This window comes from Macrosteles quadrilineatus, unplaced genomic scaffold (genome assembly GCF_028750875.1).
Source record: "Macrosteles quadrilineatus isolate MER2022 unplaced genomic scaffold, UCM_ALF_1.0 Scaffold_1__1_contigs__length_201487025, whole genome shotgun sequence".
Taxonomy (NCBI): Eukaryota; Metazoa; Arthropoda; class Insecta; order Hemiptera; family Cicadellidae; genus Macrosteles; species Macrosteles quadrilineatus.
In genome coordinates, this window is record NW_026542594.1 from 74284175 (window position 1) to 74304057 (window position 19883).

Sequence of the window (19883 nt, forward strand, 5' to 3'; positions counted from 1 at the left end):
CAACACAAAAATCATGAAAATCCGTCTAGTGGTTGATTCAGAATCGTGAAATAAAAAAACACTGTTTCGTTTTAATATTATAGATAGATTAAAGAATTTTGTCAGCCGTTTCAACTGCACAAGTTGGTTCTATGATATTAAATATCATCAAAAGGTTATAAGGCTTACCAACAGGGTGCAACACTAGTATGTTTTTGCATTTATGACAACAGCTAATTTGAACCAACTAGCAACAAAAAGTTGTGGTACACAATGAGAACTTCACTTTTTTCTATGGTTTAGGTGCAGTGGTAGAACATAAGGGCTATCGTAGATGTGTGCTACACTATAGGACGATAAATTAAAAGAACAAATTTTCTTGAACCGTGTCCTCTCCCATAGTTGCAATAAGCATTTTACTTATATGCCAACCCCGTACGAAGGAGGGGTACTCTGCTAGTATAGTGATATTTATTACCTCTGAATGTAAGTGTGCTAAGATATCAGGAATTGCAAGTGATGATGATTTAACCATTTCCACCCAAAGTTCAGGCAGTTGGTACCTGCAAAATCCTTGATATTATTTGACTTTTAGAAAGAATATGTTAATGATGAATATTATTGGACTTAATAAACTGAGCTCCCAATTGTATATAAATACAACAACATTATTTGCCACTTTTTCATTATTTTATGACAGAGCATTGATTATCCCCTACATTTTATCACACATGGATGGCAATTGACTAGATGAGGGATGAGGAATAGTGAGCGAAGCGAATATCATGGCACGGGTGTCAGGTTTCAACTAGCCTGTTTCTTGGTGACTGGATCTCGTTGGATACCTTAGTTTACTATCTAATTTCATGAAACAATAAAATCTAATTCTAGATAAAATAGACCTAGAAAACAGTAAGCCAAAGATTATGTTCTATAACTCTGAATCCTGGCAACATATAACAAATACAGCACAGACAGCCAAACTGTTGGTATAAAGAAAATTGGTATAAGATAAAATGAGTTTAGTTTTAAAATTGATAAGTTTATTATTCGTTTGATCATCAACAGGTATTTAGAGGATCTGGCATTGGCTCAAGGAATGATGGAGCATATCAAACTACTCCAGGGATTAACAGTGGCAGCGGAAACTCTCATTGGAGAGATAATTTTCTTTCCTTTATCAGGTAAAAAACAAACTGCACGTTCTTATTTTTGTTAATGAGAATAAATTCATTCTAATTTAATTTTTCTTATGTGGTCAGTAAGGATACCTATTGATCTGGCTGAATGTTATTTTAGCACTTAAGTCCATTAGGCAATCCTAAGCTTTGTTCTATTAACAAAAAATTAAATAAAACCTTTTTAAAATCCATATTTTTTAGCCCCTGAGTTGATCCTGTGACTAAATCAATAAATATAGTTACCTTCGTCAATCAGCTCATAGTAGTATTAAATTGTTACGGCCGTTTCAGCATCTTCGTGCCATCATCAGACGTTCAGCCTTAGTGGCGTTGTTAATATACAAAAACACAAACTGTCACACGCGACGTACACATACATAAACATAAACGGGGGTTTTTTTTAACTAAACAGGCCTTTTTATTACACATATCCGCACTCAAGCAAGTAGCTGACTGGAATCATTCTTGCGGTCAGGGCCGGCTCAAGGCAAAATACTAACCCGGGCAAACTGCTGTTTTGGCGCCCCCCCCCCTCCCCGGTGATGCTCCCGGTTGAATCAAAATCAAGCAATGGGAGAAATATACCCTCCAACTGGTTTTTTGAAGCATTAAAACTAACAGTGAGTTTATAATAATTTTCAGTGATATAGTTTTCAATTTGAACATATTACTTAGTTGAATTAGTTTTAAGTAAAAAAAAAAAACAATACTTTAGCAAAATAGAAAAATTATTGTAGAAAAATGTCCATCAATTTTGTGCAAACATTAAAGTGTATGTTTTGCGTTTAAGAGTTGTTCGAAAGTATTTTTCGGGGTTAGATGAAGATATTATAAACAATGTATAATTCAACATAGAATTTTATTTTACATAAACAAACTTAATCCTACGGACACGGACAGAGATAAATGAAAGTTAGAATGAAACTTTTCGAGCTTTCTTTTCCGCAAAGTCCTTAATAAAAGTGTCTATATCTATTTTTTGTAACACGTCATATTCGATTGACATTAGTGACAGTCCTACTAGTCGTTCTTGGGACATGTTAGATCTTAGGTAGTTTTTGATTAGCTTCAGTTTGGAGAAACTCCTTTCTCCCGAGGCTACGCTTACCGGTATAGTTAATATTATCCTGAGGGCAATACACAGGTTAGGAAAGTTTTCACACAACCTGTTTTTCGTTAAGTACTTCAATACGTCCATAGGCTTGCTGCCACAGTTTTCTGGCAAAACAAAAAATTGCGTCTTTACATATTGAGTATACAAGCCAGGGACGCGAAATTTCTTCACCATTGTCCATGCGCCTACGGTAGGAATTTACGCTGAAACGACGTCCTTGATTATTAACCGGGAATTCTACATCAAATACTTGTTCAGGTCCTCGTTGTACGATGATGTCGCTAATAGAGGTCGGTATGTTAGCAGGCCAGTTTCCGGGATCATGAGATACAACTTCGTTTTCTACAGGTTTCGGTTCCTGCGAAAAAATAAGAAAAATTAAGTACCAGCCCGAGCCCGAGCATATAAAAATTGTATAAAGGCTTACAAAATTGTTTTGACTACAAGCAGTTAAGACTCTGATGCTTACAATTATTTTAACGTTCACATCTTATCTTTCAAAAAAAATACCAGCAAATAAATTTGCATTTACAGTAAACCTCGGATTATCCGGGCCCGAATCATCCGGATCACTGTTAATTCTGACGAAAACAATACTTTCTCCTTATACTATGTATAGGGGGGAGAAAGTAAAATTATACTTATATTTCAAATGTAGGTAAGTTTAAATGGAAATGGACACAAAAAAATGCAGTTGGATTAAAAGAGCAGTATCGTAATCAAACCATTATTTATAAATTTACCTCGATAAACTGGAATAAACATGGAGAAATTAACAATTATACTTGGTGATAAATATCTAGAGATATCAGACACATGTAAAACCATATGTTTTACTGTGTTAACCATTATCATAACAACTATTACACAATTACTGTGACTTGACATTTACATTTTCAAACTAAATTTGCCTTTGAATGGTTTGCTTGAATTTTTAACATAAAAATTAAGCCTTTTTAAATTTACGTTTAAAAAAAGAAACCTACAGGTACATAAAAAAAATAATAGACCCAAATTACGAGTGTTAATGGTTCTCTGTTTTACGGTACTCAATAAGCGTAAAAGAAGTCCCCGATCTCATGCCCGGATCGGAGACCAGGCCGCGGATGGAACGGATCGGTGTGACAATGCGCGTGCGGGTGAATAGGGGCGACAGGAGCTCCAGACTACCGCCGCCATCTTGTCAATTTCCCCTCCGTCCGCGCCGCTCTTTCAGTCGCCCCCCCCCCCCCCAATTCCTGTACTGTACAGCGTTCCGACTGATTTTCGTACTCCCCGTTCCTAGCGGCGGTTAGCAACATCGTGCTGAGACTTTTGAGCCCAGGTCTAGCGCACCCTTAATCCTAAGTACTAAAATAAAAACACATATCATGATCTCTTTACTTACTTCAACGGATTTGTCAATAACTGGTGGTTCAGGAAGAAGCGAAGTATTCTCAGATAATATCTCCTTTTCGTTTCCATCGGGTTTTGTTACCTTATTTGTAGTATTGTCAATTTTCTCACTTGATGATGCAGTTGTCAAGAACTTTTGCAACACTTTGGATTGCTTCTCATCTTCTTTAGAACGCTCTAGTTTCCTTTTGCGGTGAAATGCTCCCGAAGGTTTTTTATTACCGGACATTTCCAATTTGTTTGTAGCACACGTAAATACTCACATGACATACACACACACTTAACACAATTAGATACGTATAATTAATTGTAATCTTAATTCAACCTGCAACGCAGCGTGCGGATTAAGAGCTGTCCATTTGACGTTTCACTCACCACTGGTTGCATGAGTCATCGGACGAGTCTATGATTCTAAAAGGGGGTGGGGCGCACGTAACGTAACCTGGCCGCTATTATGTATTGAGCTCGAGTAAGCTTGTAAATATTTAGTATTTTATATGAGGTAGCCTATGCAAAACTACTAAACAACTGTTATGTTATGGACCCATATTATCAAAGTTTACGTTGCTTTAAGTTCTAAAAATGTAATGCAAGTTATTTTCATGATCTCTTATGGCGGGCGCTTTCGCCCCCGCGACAGAACAATTAATTGTGTGCAAAATATTATTTAAAAAAAAAAAAAATTTTTCGGCGTTTCGGCGCCCCCTAACCCACGGCGCCCCGGGCAGCCGCCCGGGTTGCCCGGCCCTTAAGCCGGCCCTGCTTGCGGTGTCGTGTCAGCGGCTGCATTATCATTTGTACTTTGCCCTCTTGGTATTGAATCCTTCTTCTGATTTCAAATATCAGCCACTAAGGCTGAACGGCTGATGATGGCACGAATATGCTGAAACGGCCGTAACAATATAATACTACAATGAGCTGATTGACGAAGGTAACTCTATTTATTGATTTAGTAAATAAAACCTGTTTGTCTATATTTAAAAGCTGCTTGTTTACACCTATAACGAGAATTTTTTCATCAATATAATACAGAAGTACCCATCTCCTTTGCTCTTTTACCCAAGGCTTTTGAACACTTTATGCTTTATGCTTAATGCTTTATGACTTTTATTTTGACATTTGTGACTTTTGTCTATGCATTGTTTATATGTTTATGGACAATAAATTATTTGATTTGATTTGATTTGACTTAGTCCTTGGAGGCTGGTGGCCATGTTGGATTGTTTCAAACAGCTGCTTAATAGTTATTTATTGTCCTAAAATATTTTTTTTTTCAAACACCAAAGTGATTATAATTTAAATATCCTTATATATAATACGTGAAGGCGATTTCTACGAAACACTGCTCCTCCGTTAATAATGGACGGATTTTTACAAACGACGTGTCAAAATAAAGTATTTTTTGTGTAGACGCCCCCTTTCACCATTTCCTGTAATAAAAATCCTCGGGCTTTGCCCCACAGGCCACCAAAGTTGGAGTTTCTCCCATAAGATTAACATGGGGGAATTTAAATATTTAATTGGAAACTTTGTCCCCACTAATTTGAGAGAACGGCTGGGCGTAGAAACTTGGTAGGGTTGTCCAAAGAAAGGTCTTGGTCTGTAGATCAAAGTTATCAAAAGAAAAACTAAGCAAAATCCCTTAGGACTCTGCCCCAGGAGCCTTTAAAGATCCCTCCACAGAGTTGTTTACATTTTGGCCATGTGAATAATACTTTTTAATAAAACAGCTGTTCATTTTTAAATTGCATTTCAAACAACACACATTTATTGGGAGTTACCGAATCTTACCAAATAAGTATTTGCAACATTATTTTCAGATTTTAAAATTGATTTTCTTCTTTATCATGTCATGTTTTGCAATATAACGTTCCATTATGAAATCAGTAGAAAATCCTTTTATCAGAACAATTCTTGAATTCTTAAATTATTCTTAGGCCTATATCTATTGTACGGGTTGGTGTCTGCCTTTTTCACCACTTTTGCCTACATTTTATTGAGCGTAGCACTTTGGGATCAACTTCAATGCAACAAATAAAGCAACATCACTCAATAACGGCAGAACACATTTCAGCTAAATTTAACAAGATTACTCAGACTAATAGTGAGATGGTTAATAAACAAACAAATTTCAATTAGATAATGCTAACGCAATTTAAAACTAACTTAAAATTTCAAAATTTTAACATTAGGCTTATGGGACTAAAGTAGCCATATGAAAGTTTTTTGTTTACAAGAAAAATGTAAACAAGATAATCATAAGGTATTTCTGAACTTTCTAGACTTTTCTTTCAAACGTTTTTAAACCATTCCTATGATTTTAATAAACAAGAAAATGCCGTTAAAACATTTTTTTAAGACGCGGAATTCACTGAAAATCGAGAAAATATACGGAACTACTTTCTCAATGCGCGGAGCATAAACAAGGAGCGGAGGGATACGGACCAGTGACTACTTTCTTGGGAAACTATTTGTGTTGCCAGCTGATTAATAACAGCCAATGTTAGAAATCAGGATTTAATAAGCGATATATCGAACCGCATCGAAATCGATATTTAATCCGATAATACATCACAGGTTATATTATGTTGAATTACATCGACGGTGCAGTAAGTTATTACACTTATTAATAAAACGCAGATTGAACACTGATCTAATTTAGGCATGTAGGGAAGGTAGGTCGGGGTTTATGAGTATTCGTGACTACATTAAGTGTTTTGAAGTAAGGTTAGATTAGGGAGGTAAAGTGTAGGTTATAGTTAGGTGATCGAGTTGTTTATTTGTGTTGCACCATATAATTTCTATCTTTTGGAACAGTTGGTTAAACGGGGAAACGATTTCAAAAATGTTTGCATATGGTCTTAACAAACCATCTACTGTATTCTAGCATTGACTTTATATAAAGTCAATGATTCTAGCAAATTACTACATAAAAACCAAATGAAAAGAACATTTGGATTTGGACCTTTGACCATAGCAAAACTAACATATAATTTATGAAATGTGAAAAGTTGTATATCATTAAATACTATTCTGTAATATTAATAATTGTTCGTCAAATCCTCATTTTAATGGCTCGGCTGAAAATGGAATCTGCGTTTTGTGAAACAGTAATTTGGTAACAATTCAGTAATTTCAAATGTTGACAACAGTAGCCTCTCCTATATAAATACTGTTATTTGATTGCCAAGCCACGGACTATACATACGTCCAGTTACAACTGTAATAAGTAAATAATTAATTACCTGGACTTATAGAAGTACACTTTTAACCAAGGTATGGATAATCGTCTAGGCCTGTCCAGAAGTAGGCTACTAATTTCTAATTATATTATCTACATTGTATTTTTAAGGCATGACTTCCCTTCTTATTATTATTCTGTTTTCCCTTAAATCAGCTGAATCACAGCCACCTCTAATACAGTATTAGAGGTGGCTGTGGCTGAATGCGATGTTTACTTATTACTTATGTTTAGGCCTACATTTCAGCCAGTTCATTTTAGTCTTTTAAAGGTGTTTTACATTTGAGTCTTACGTTAAAATAGCCCTACATTTTTCGTAGGCCTATGTTTTATCTTTGACTAGCAATACAACTAGAGACATTCCATCCCCATGTTAAATTTGTAACCAGCTTTTTCATCAAAATCTTCTGTATCCAATGGCCAATGGTATTATTAAGGACAGTATTAAAATACCGTCTCTTAATCGTCCTAATAATGGTAGAAGACCTACATTCCAGTTACATTACAATCATATCCTCCATCAAGAATACTTGGTATTAACAATCATAAATTATTTCTAGCAAAGAAAGCTGAGTTTAACCGATTGCAGGGGTTGAAATGAAGACCAATGTTTATGTTGCACAGTTGAATTTAAATGTCAAATTTCCCCTCCTGTTGTAATACTTTTAATACTCGTTTTTTTAATAGTTATTGTTTTTTTATACTTTAATATAGCCTACTTTAACCGATTGTAAGGGTGAAAAATAAAGTCCAATGTTTTTGTTGTAGGCTACAGTTGAATTTGAATGTTAAATTTCCTTTCTCTTTTTTATACTTTAATGCCCTTTTTGGATGTTAATACCAGATTCCAACTACTGTAATATTTTCCTGGTCAAAACTACCATAATGCACTTTTGGAAGAGGTATCTGATTAACAAGATGTAGTAAAAACAAATCTGAATTATTATAATAATTTTAATCAATAAAACCAGCATTAGTACATCTATTGACTTTTTTTACATTTAGTTACTTATACAAATATCAAATCACGTTTGTTCCGCTCAACTGGCTTTCACCTCTCTGAAAGCAACCCTAGTCATATTATTCTACACATATCATATATTTATGTAGAAATATCTGCTCTTTTCGTGTCTAATAAAATTCAAACATAGAAACCTTGCTTAAAATGGTACCCATCTTGACAAATTATTTGCACCTGCCTACATTACGGACTTTGGCGCACTGGGTTGGTAACATTATTGAAAATAACACAACATTTTGGCTGTAAAATATGGTACAAGGAGAAAATACTATTTAAGCAGCTACTGTCATGACAGAAAGGTCATATTCCTTTTAAACTAGATCACATAATCCTTTATAAGATACGTTGATGTATGTAAACCTCAATATATACGTAACAGCCAATTTACAGTATTTTTGCTTTTTGGAAATGTCCCATTGCTATGTCATTTGTATTATTTGTTGCCAATGAAGTCACAAGACCATATGAACTAGGAGGCCCCTAACAGTTCAAGAATAAAAGCCAACTTCACTTCAAGTATATTCCACTACACCTAACATATCGTAGAGAGATTATATTGACAACTTTATGTTATTGATAAGGCTGAGACAAACTAACTGACATCCCCCATGTCAAGGAATTCCACCTTTAACAGTAACCCCACAGTCAATGTCTCAGAACTATGCTAGAGGGTTCATTCATAGGCACAGAAGTACGATATGAACTGACGCGACGTGACGAAGGAAAAATTAAACTTACACTGTAACGGATATACCTCCCTTTGAAATTAGAGTATGTCTTCCCAAAAAATATTTTATTTTCAAATAAAATCATATTACACTGATGAAATCACGGTGTTTAACTACAAAAGATCCACCAATACGATTTCAATACTATTTTAAGGTTCTTCCAAAGGAAGAGATGCCATATAACATACTAAAACTCCGATGACTTTTGGTATGGGGAATATTTTATTCATTGAATGATCAACCAAATTTGGCAACTAACACAATTAATTAATATCATTATTGTTTTTACACTTATTACTTTTTAAACAATGCAAAATTCTCAAAATATGTATATTTCACCCAATTTATCACAGTTAGATGAATTAACGTAAGCCTTGAAAGTAACCGTCGATTTCGACGGGTTTCACCTTGTCTAGTATATTGTGTGATTAGAAATGTTCTTTGTAGTTTTGAATTGGTCACCAAGGGAGTCTATGGAAGCTAACGGCCATCTTGGATTTGCCCACCATAAGAGCAATTTAATTTTGTTAATTCCAAACAGCTGCTGAAGAGTTATTTACCATTTCAAAATATTTTTTCAAACATTATACATTTCCTTTGTAGCTCTTTTATTGTTTTACGAGTTAGACTATCTAGGCTCCAAGGACTCTTAAAATAGTTGTCTGTCCTAATGAGAATATCTAGCTCATCTTTACTCTAAATAAGGCATTTAACGGGGTAAGCTCTAAGGTTAGAAAAAACCAAGTTTTGTGATTCTTAAATTTGTAACCTAAGTTAAGGTTTTTCACGATTCGTTCCACTCTACACCCAGTGATATCACAGGCAAAGTTACAAATAACAAGTAATAACAACACTGAGTTTATTTTAGCACAGTTCTTCACAACATATCACTTTGATATGATTTTACTTCTTTAACTTTTTTGATTGCTTTTTGAACTAAATTAAATTTTAAACAAAGAAAACACGTAATGACAAAATTAACTTGACAATTAATTCAAACAGTAATATTATGGATTGGTATTGAATTGCATATTGATTCTAACCTAACGAAATAGATATTGGGAGTTTTAAGAACCAACCTTTTGGTCATAGTCCTGACTAGGCCTAGTTCGATAGATTCCTTTCTTGTTCTATAAGGCTAACAACAACATTTTGTACATCTTTTCACTCAACCATTGACACTTTTTTAAGGCATTCATGTCTAAACACTGAAGGTGTAACTGAAGGTTTTAGATGTATAACCTAAAATTTGTTCCTATAGTTGCTATAGGTTTAGCATTAGCGCGCAGGTCGTTTTCTAAGTGGCCGAACTATAGTTTTATTGCTTTACCGATTTAATTTCCTCTGTTGAAAAGTGAAGTGAATAGTTGAAGTGCATATTTTATAGCTGATAGTATTAGGTTTGTTTGATTGTTCTAGGTAATATATTAGCTGCAGTAGGCTACAAACATTGCATGTCCTTGTGTTTCCTGTTCTACATGCTGAGACTTGGACTTCTGTCGCTGATATCCAACCCTTGGTGGGTGCTGGGTGTGGAGCTACTACAAGGACCAAGCTACGCTCTTGGATACACAACAGTAGTAGCCTATGCAAGCAACATCAGTCCCCCAGGCGCCTCTGCTACTATGCAGGGCATTGCTGCTGGCATGGACGATGGCTTTGGTACGTAGGGCTTCAATGGCAATAACTGTCTATCTTGTACTGGTATCCAAATATTCATAACTAAACTACTTATACCGGTAAGTTGTCTAGTAGTGTACTAGTTTTTAGGATATAATCAAGGCCACACTAAAAAAACAGGCCGTAATGCTCATCAAGCATGACGTCTTCTAGACGGCTATGACGTATATTTATTTATTTATTTTCCACTGAAAGATTAAATCAAGCAGCTGATCACAAACGGCAAAATTACGTCATTGCCGTCTTCTATCTTGACGTCATGCTTGACGAGCATTACGGCCTGTTTTTTTAGTGTGGCCTTGATATAATCTAATATGTCTTGTTATAAAAGCAACTTTTATTGCAAACTCATAACCTCCAGAATATTGTAACTTTATTTAATTTCTAATCAAATATAGAACTTGGAGTACAAGTCATGTATGAGAATGAACTAAGACAATTCCATACATACAAACAATTTGTTAACAGTAACCATATTTGTTATGTATTGTAAGTTTATATATTGAAATAAATAGTTAAATAAATGTAAGATGAAAAATGAGCCTTATTTTGTCACTAGTTTATTTACATTGATTTAATCAAATTTTTGAACTAACAGATGATTAAATTATTAAATGCATAGCATTTGAAACATAGAGATACACAGTTTCTTCCCCACTAAATTTGATTCATAAGTCCAGTCTTTTTTGTTGCTTTCTTGTTCTGGCTGATTTGCGAGGAACATCTGTTGAAGCATTGTCATCTGTTTGATGATTATTATGTTCACTGGGTTGAAGCCTGATTTCTGCATTTTTAAATTGATCATTATTATCTTCTCTGCTTTTAAGCCTGATTTCTGCTGAAACTTCTGTATTTTCCAGATCATTGTCCTTGAATGTCACGTTCTGTTGTTGCAAACTGGTATTTTCTTTAGAAGATGAGCTGGAGTGTGTGTTGTCTGTTGTTTCTGGAACTGATGTTTTCTTGAACTTGATCAGTGTAACCTCATCTCTTGCCAATGTAACCGTTGTCCAGTTTGACTTTGTAGTGCAGAGCTCCAAGTTGAAGCTCCACCTTTCCGAACTTCCAGCCGTCTAAGGAACGTACTAATATTCTCTCCCCCACTTTAAATGAGCGGCTTACTTGTTGAAAGCCTGGATGTAATGATGTGTTTTTCTTAGGTGGTTTGAGAGCATCTAGTTTTGTTCTGATCTTTCGATTCAAATACAGTTCAGCCGGTGATTGTCCGCATTGTTGAGGTACAGCTCGGTAGCGAAGCAGTATGTCTTGAATTTGTGATTTAATATTCTTTTGAGGATCTTCAGCACAATTTTTCAAAGATGTCTTTAACGTTTGCACATAGCGTTCCGCTAACCCATTGGTTGCTGGGTGTCCTGGGGCGATAAATTTTTGAAATATGCCTGTTTGTCGGCAAAAGTCTGTAAATTCTTGGCTAGTAAAAATGGTGGCATTATCGGAAACTAGTACAGCAGGATATCCATTTGTAGAGAATATATCATTTAGAAATTCTATTGTCGTAGCCGTGGATGGTGTGTTTTTGGTTATTCGAACCTCAGGCCATTTAGATTTAGCATCAATCACTAATAGGAAATGGTGTCCATTAAATGGTCCTGCGTAGTCCATGTGAACTCTTTCAAAGTTTTCCTTAGGGATTTCCCAAGGGTGAAAAACTTTTGTCGGCTGTTTTGACTGTAAATAGCAAGCTGCACATGATCGAACTTTATTTTCAATGTCTTGGTCAATTCCGGGCCAATAACAGTGGAGTCTTGCGAGTCGCTTCATTCTTACCATTCCTATGTGTGTTGCATGAAGCTCTTCTAAAACATGAGAGCGTAGTGATCTTGGAGTGTAGAAACGTTCTCCTCTGAATACAATTCCTTGATTGGTTGAGTAGATTGGATCATTTGCACTTTCTTTTATTTGTTTCATAAGATCTTTCATTCCTGGATCGTACGCAGTTTCTTTTGAAATTGAATCACTTGTGATGTTGATTGATGAGATTTGAAGGATTGAGTTCTGTTCTATTTCATCTTCTTCTTTATTCAGTGCTGTGTCGATACCATGATGTTCCGTTGTTTGAAAAATCCTGGATAGAAAGTCTACATTTTGGTGTTGTTCTGCTTTCCGATGTTTGATGTTGTATTCAAATCCTCTAAAGGAAAACTGCATAGCGTAAAAGTCGACCAGCTGTCATTGGAGGAACATTCTTTGGGTGAAATATTCGTGTGAGTGGTTGGTTATCTGTTATCAATTCAAACTTTCTTCTATAGAGGTAGTTGAAAAATTTTCCAATAGAAAATACAATAGCGTGTAAAGTTCTTTATTAGTCTATGTGTGTTGGTAAATAAATAAATGTCCAGGGTTTACAATAATGAACACATATAAACCTTTTTATTTATCAAATTGTACAAATATGGTTATAAATTTAGATGGAATTATTATCTCAGGGTTCTAGGAGTATCGGGCCGGCTCAAAGTAGGCTTATGTGATTTTGGATAGGCATAAGCCTAATGTTCATCAAAAGTTACAGTTCAATTAGGTATACACTTTTGAAAAGATGAAAGTTCAAATTTTGAATTTAGTAAAATGATAATTTAGGTTAAAGTTCAAAACGGCAAAAGTCAATAGAAATTTTGCAATGTGAGTATTTTAGCAAAGTAGGCCTAAGTCAAGTTCAGTTTGATCTCACCCAAAAGTTTATAGTAGTCTTCATCACAAAATATTTCTTGATGTAGAAATGATAGGTATTAAGTAATTGAGATAGATCTTGAGGTTTAAATACTGTTAAGTTAAATCACCAATTAAAATTTTCAAATCAGATTCCTTCCTTGCTTCTTCGTCACTTACTATGCAATTGAAAATCTTGATGTTAAATTTCATACATCTGTTGCAACAATTGGTTATCACTGGTTTCTTGATGTCACTCACTATTCACTGTTACTTATGATTGGTTGGTATTATATCGAGTATTTTAATTATATTTTTGAAAGTGAAAGAGAAGAATAATTTTGTAAAATAATTCAAACTGTATAAATAACTTCCAGTGATTACATAAATTCCAGCTTATTAAATAATAAAAGAAAGTGGTTGATGAGAATGTGAAATATGGAAATTTACAATAGGTGAAACCTTTTGCCCTCTTACTGTATGTAAACATGTGATAATTTAGAGGTATTAATTTAGCTAATAGTAGGCCTAGGTGTTTGGATACATAACACATGGTTTATAAACAACTTATATATACAAATTCAAAAGTAAACAATGAGGATAATTTTTGAACATCTCAAATATCCCCTCAGAAATCTGGTATTTGAGTATCCAATACTAGATTTCGAATAATGTAAACAAAATTATCATAGAAAACATTAATATTTGAACAGGAAAATACTTAAAATTAACAAGTTATATCATCTGAATAAGAGAAAACATAGTAATGAACAAGGTGAAACAAATACAAGTTTATAAGTTCTTGGAAGATTAATGAGGTATACGAATTCACTTGAATAGAATGATATTATATACAATATTTACAATTAGGTCATGAATACACTTAACAGGTTTGAGGTGATTAGATCTCTTCATTGCTTGGGGTAAATAATGCTTGATTATTCTTCGGGTTCTTCATTTGGAATGTAGTTGGTTCCTTTACTTCAAGGTGATGCTGGTATTTGTTACATAATCCTGGAGCGTCCGAAAATGTATCTTGATATTTGAGGAGTAAGTTGACAAGTTGACTTTTCTGTTCGGTGTCTAGTAGTTGGTTTTGTTCAATAGTATCAGTGATAGTGTCAGAATTAATTGTGAGTGTTGGTGTATTGGAGTGGTGTAATGTACCATAATTATCATATTTATTTAGTATATTATTTTCATGTGAGTTTTCATCATAATCATTTAACCCTCCGAGTGTCATGCGTCGCTGCAGCGACTCACGAACACTGTTTACGGCGAAGGCTCTATGACTGACTGAATCGGATTGAATTGGATCGAGTTAGGTATCGTTCTTTTCGTTATATCAGGGTGTCCACATTCTGGAAAGTCAGGGATAGTCATGGAAAAAAATTTTGGTCATTGAAAGTCAGGGAAATAGGCAAGAAGTCATGGAAAGTCATGGAAATTTCCTATTATGGATGGATTTGAGGGGACCATTCAATGCTCTAGTCAGCCGTAACCCGGACTGTTATAGCATTTTTCAGGATTTTTCACAAATGTTCGACAATTCAATTTATTACAGTTGTATTATTCTATGAGTTTTCGGTTTCTTTTAGTTCACTGTTGTACCTATTGTACTCCATTGTTATCTGTTATTACATATTTCAGTATTTTCTGCAAAATAACATGTCCAGGCAGTATTATTTGTGTGTGTATGTTATATTATAATTTGTGTGTAAAGTTCGTGAGTCATGGAAATCAACGGTAAATGGTCATGGATAGTCATGGTTCGTGAGTCATGGAAATCAACGGTAAATGGTCATGGATAGTCATGGAAAGTCATGGAAATTAATGACAAATTTTTTGTGGACACCCTGTATATTCTAAGCTTTCTCCAGAGGTCTGTCTCAGCGCTGTATGTTCTCTGAGCCGATCGTAATGGTAGCAGACAGCTGACGTTCGTGTTTTAGACAACTTGGTTATTTCACATCGGTGACTTGTGTGTTTTTGTACGTTTATCGTCGTTTTTAGTGGTAAAAATGGACAGTAGTGATATACGTAATGCACTAGAAGATGAAATTAGTGATGTTGAAGGACTTATTGACGATCCGGATGAAGTTGGTAGTGACATTGATGTTAATTATCATTCAGATTCTGAACTATCTTTGCTAGACTTTTCGTCAGGGAGTGGAGAGGAGTATGTGCCCGATTTGAACGATTTAGAGACGTCAGATATTGACGAAAATCTTGAAATTGAAAATGAACAAGACCCTAATGCAGGTAGGCCTAGGCTAATACCAGTAAGTTACAGCAAAACATAGAACCATAGACTAACCAACACAAGTAGACTTCTCATCCCATTGTAAATTTTGAAGCTCGTTTTTCATGTCTAGTTCATGTACGCCACACTGGGCGCTAGTGTCGACGAAATTTTGTTTCTACTGTATTATTTTAGGGTTAATTTCTTGATTTGTACTTTACTGTTTGGTTAAATAACTAGGGGACAATTTATTGTTTATGATTACATAGTATTATTTGGCTAAACGAGGTTTTAAATGACTGTATTAACGGGAAACAAATTGTAAACAAAACACGACCTCTACATAAACCGTACAGAACTAACAATAAAATCGTCTTCAGCTGTTCCATTAGGATGAGAAATCTACTAAGGGAGTATGTTTTATCTATGATAGAACCTTGGATTAGGGTGTATCCCCCCGAACCTCCGAAAGATGTCAGACCTCAGTTTCAAGTTAGGGCTACAGGACCCAAAGATTTACCCCCCAGAAATTCTTCCCCTATCAATTATTTGAACCTATTTTTGACAGCTGCCTTTTGGAATCTCATTACTAGAGAGACAAATGCCTATGCTCAAAGAACATTAGATGAAAAGAGAGATAATTTGAGTCCACAGTCTAGGCTCAAAAAATGGTCCAATGTTTCCATACAGGAAATGAAAAAGTTTTTTGCCATTCTTATCAATATGGGAATGACAGTTAGAAAAAACATCAAATCATATTGGGACACTAGAAAAACAGAACATATAGCATTTTATTCAAACACCATGGCGATAAATAGGTTTTTACTCATAAGAAGTTTCTTGCATTTGACATCGGCCCGCACTGTTGAGAGGGGTCAGCCTGGACATGACCATTGGATAAAAGTAAGGTGGTTGTTAGATCATCTGAATTCAAGTTTCAAAAAACACTTTGTACCAAATCAGGAACTCTCCATCGACGAAAGTGTAGTAGGAACAAAGAACCGATGCATATTTATTCAATATATGCCAAATAAGAAACACAAACAATACGGAATTAAGAAGTTCGAACTTTGCGATAGTGCCACCAATTATGTTATGCACATGGAACTATACAGTGGACGTGATTACCTTGCTGAATCTAATTATGATGAAGAGTTATTTACTGAGAGGGTAGTAAAGAACTTGGTTGAAAAATCTTCATTGTTTGACAAAGGATATCATGTCTTTACAGACAATTTTTACACAAAAATTCCGTTGGCTGAGAACCTCCTTGAACGACAAACATTCATCACCGGAACCATAAACAAAAAGTCAAAATTTTTATCAAAAAGAATTAAAAACTATTACTTAGGAGAAAGGGAAACAGTATACTTTAGAAAGGGAAATCTGTTATTGGTTGGTTACCGTCAGAAACTGAGTAGGAAAATTGTGTATTTGATTTCTACAGCATACCATGCGGAAGATCAAATTGTTACCAGTGAAAAGGGACTGAGAGGTATGAAACCAGTTTTGATACACCATTACAACCAGTTTATGGGTGGTGTCGATGTAAGCGATAAATCTGTGTACCATATGTCTTGCAACCGCACCACTTCTAAGTACTGGAAGAAGCTGTTCTTCAATTTTATTGATATTGCGCTCGTAAATGCTTACATTCTGTACAAAGAGAGCACTGACAAACCTGTATCAAGAAGAGATTTCCACATATCTATTGTAGAATCCCTCGTAGGCCAAGCAACCTGCGATGCCTTACCTGGACCAGTTCCTGGACCCCACGGAGATTGCGGTGACCACCGACTTGAAAAACTGCCTCAAAGACAAGAAAGAAAGTGTATCGTTTGTGGTCACACCAAAACTAGAGGCAGGTATAGATTTTGGTGCCCCAGTTGTAATGTGGGTGTTCACAGAGAATGCTTCCACAAAATGCAGCACTTTTTGAGGCTAAAGAGGGGCAGAAAAAGGGCCAAAGTGACCCTAGACCAAAGTAGCGGTGAGGACTCTGATTAGGCCCATGTGTTAATTCTTCTGTATATAATATTTCTTTTCATAAGTGTTTGGTTTTTATTTACAAGTGTTGAAAACTATTGACAGCAACAACTTTGCTACGTAGTTTTTTGTCTAACTTTTGTGACTTTTTGTAAATATATTTTGGATACTTTGTAATTTATCAAGTTCAGCAAACAAATTCTTCAAGTTCGGCAAAGGATTCTGAAATGAAATGAAATGAAATGAAAAATTCTTTATTTTACCAGGCAAAGTTAGGGCCACATGGCCCTCTCTTACACTTAACCTGACAAACTTAAATATAAATAAATAAAAATACAATGACATTTCTTAATCTAATATAAAAACACATATTTCTGGCCCCAATCAAGGTAAAACCATGCTGTATTTTTCTCATTTACTAGTAGGCTGATTTTGTACTAACTGTAAATAAAATTTCATACAACATGAAATACTCTGGTTGGTTCAATATGTGTTTTTATGAAAGGTGTTGAGTCATTTGGCGATTTCGGTATTTTCTTTCAAACGCGCAAAACATGTTTTTCACTCATAACTTATTTATTTGATAACTTACCTCACTATATGATTATATATTTGTAATCCTCATAAAATTTAGAACAAAGTGGCTATTTTCAAATATTTATAGGCCTATAATTTATAATTTATACAATTTCATTGAGCGCGAACTTCTTTTTTTTTTTGAAAATTTTCCAAATTATATTTTTTTTACCTAAAAAATTTTTTTTTAAAAAATGTTTCTTATGTTTTGTATATAATATTGAAGTCCATGATTTTCCAAACAAAATGGTAAATAGAACAGTATAATTAACATTGTTTTTAAGCTTCTCAGATCCGTTTTAATAAAACCTTGCAAATGAGCAAAAAATAGGCTGACATTAAGGCCAAAACACGTGACACTCGGAGGGATATATCATCATAATCATCATCATAGTTGTTCATTAAATAGCACAAAATTCCTTCATAATAATTCCCGTCAAACTTCAATAACATGACATTGTTATTTATATTCAATTTTATTATATAGTCATTAAAGTTTATTGCCATCTTCCATAATGTAATCGTATCCATTCCTAATATAAGATTGTGTACTAAGTTAGGTACCATGATTAATTGTAAAGTACTTTTTACACCATTAATACTGACATTCATAAGTAGTATTTTTGATACTCATTTAGATTTTTCGCCAACTGCGGTCTTTATATGAACTCCTGTCAGGGGTAACTCTTCAAATTGTCCTAGTCTTGTTTTATTTTCTAATATCCATTGTTCAGATATACAAGTTATATTTGCTCCTGTATCTAAAAGAGCTGTGGTTGGTACATTATTTACAAATAGACTAATTTCAGGACATTTGTAAGTATTATTAGTATTTTCAAGAAAATTATTTGTGTTCTTTAAGTCATCTTGGAGTAAGAAGTTCCGATCACACATAATGTTGCTAATGTTGGGTAAAATGTCAAATTTGTTCTCAAAGTTATATAAAGAAAAAGGCCGTAAAATTCTGATTTTTGGAATAAGCACTGAAGAATCGTTTGATGGTGAAAGAGGTGTAAACAATGAGGAAAGTTGATTCTGGGCCTTTGGTTCATCAGTGCTTCCTAGTTTAAAGCCTGAATGTGTGACCCTTCCTGGAATTCCTAGCTCGACGCAGACGTTTCTCTTTGTTAACTATGTGTCAAGAGAACGGGAAGTTGCTAAATAATAGAAAATCTCGATAATTAACGGTACTAAATGTTGTCGTGAAGTGTTGTTTAAGAAATAAAATATTTCTTTACTGTCACTAATATATTTCAATCTTCCAGCAGCCAGTTTTGCTTAACAGAGGATACTGTCCATCACATTGCTAGAACTTAAGTAACAAAATATTTATACTACTTGAAGTTACATGCTACATCAGTGACACACTTTTGATTGTCATTTATATATTTAGATAGTATCATAATACATTTATGATTTTATACATTCCGAACAAATATTTAAAATATTGTAATTTTAAATTTCATGTAGTTTCCTCCTTCAACGCGAGGTTCGATATAAATGGTCATTTCATTTGGTTATGGTTTTAATTTCGATAACTTGAGTGGAGTGATTGATTACATCATATTTGAGACGACTCTTTTAAGTCATCAGAAATTATTACTGTTATTCGTTTTGAAATAATGTCTGAAATACTTTGCAATGCTAGAATACGAGCAACAGAAGCACTAGTTTAAAATAATAGTTGTTAGCGTCTGCAACGCGCACCGGGTAACTGCTAGTAAGCATAAATATTTAAACAGAAACTGTACGGATCATAAACATAAATAAATGGTGTCGCTTGCCAAAATGTAATAGTAATTCTCATTACTCTACACACGAAAGTACACTTTTTGAGGTCGATTCACACATAACAGTTATGACACGTCACAGTTCAGAGATATCAGTCACGTCACAGTTAGCCAAAATATTCTTTAATGGATTTTCTATTGCTTTATATACACTCATCCGGCGCAAATCCGTCAGTCGCTCTCTCGGCGTCCGTCAGTCAATTCCAGATTTCTTTCCACCAACATTTTTGGATTGTTCGGCCTCCTGTCGGACGTGTTTGAGATTAGGAAAATAGTGAAGTGT

The 19883-nt window shown here is 34.6% G+C and overlaps 1 protein-coding gene across 7 annotated transcripts in view; it reads left to right on the forward strand.

The window, feature by feature from the left end:
• The window catches only part of LOC128983604 (major facilitator superfamily domain-containing protein 6-A), a 117154-nt gene that overhangs the window by 57924 nt on the left and 39347 nt on the right, over positions 1-19883 (forward strand). For all 7 annotated transcript variants that reach the window (XM_054402960.1, XM_054402959.1, XM_054402962.1 and 4 more), the window contains 2 exons: positions 1048-1163; positions 10079-10321. In XM_054402960.1, coding sequence (XP_054258935.1) covers positions 1048-1163; positions 10079-10321 — 359 coding nt within the window. The remainder of the gene's footprint in view (positions 1-1047; positions 1164-10078; positions 10322-19883) is intronic.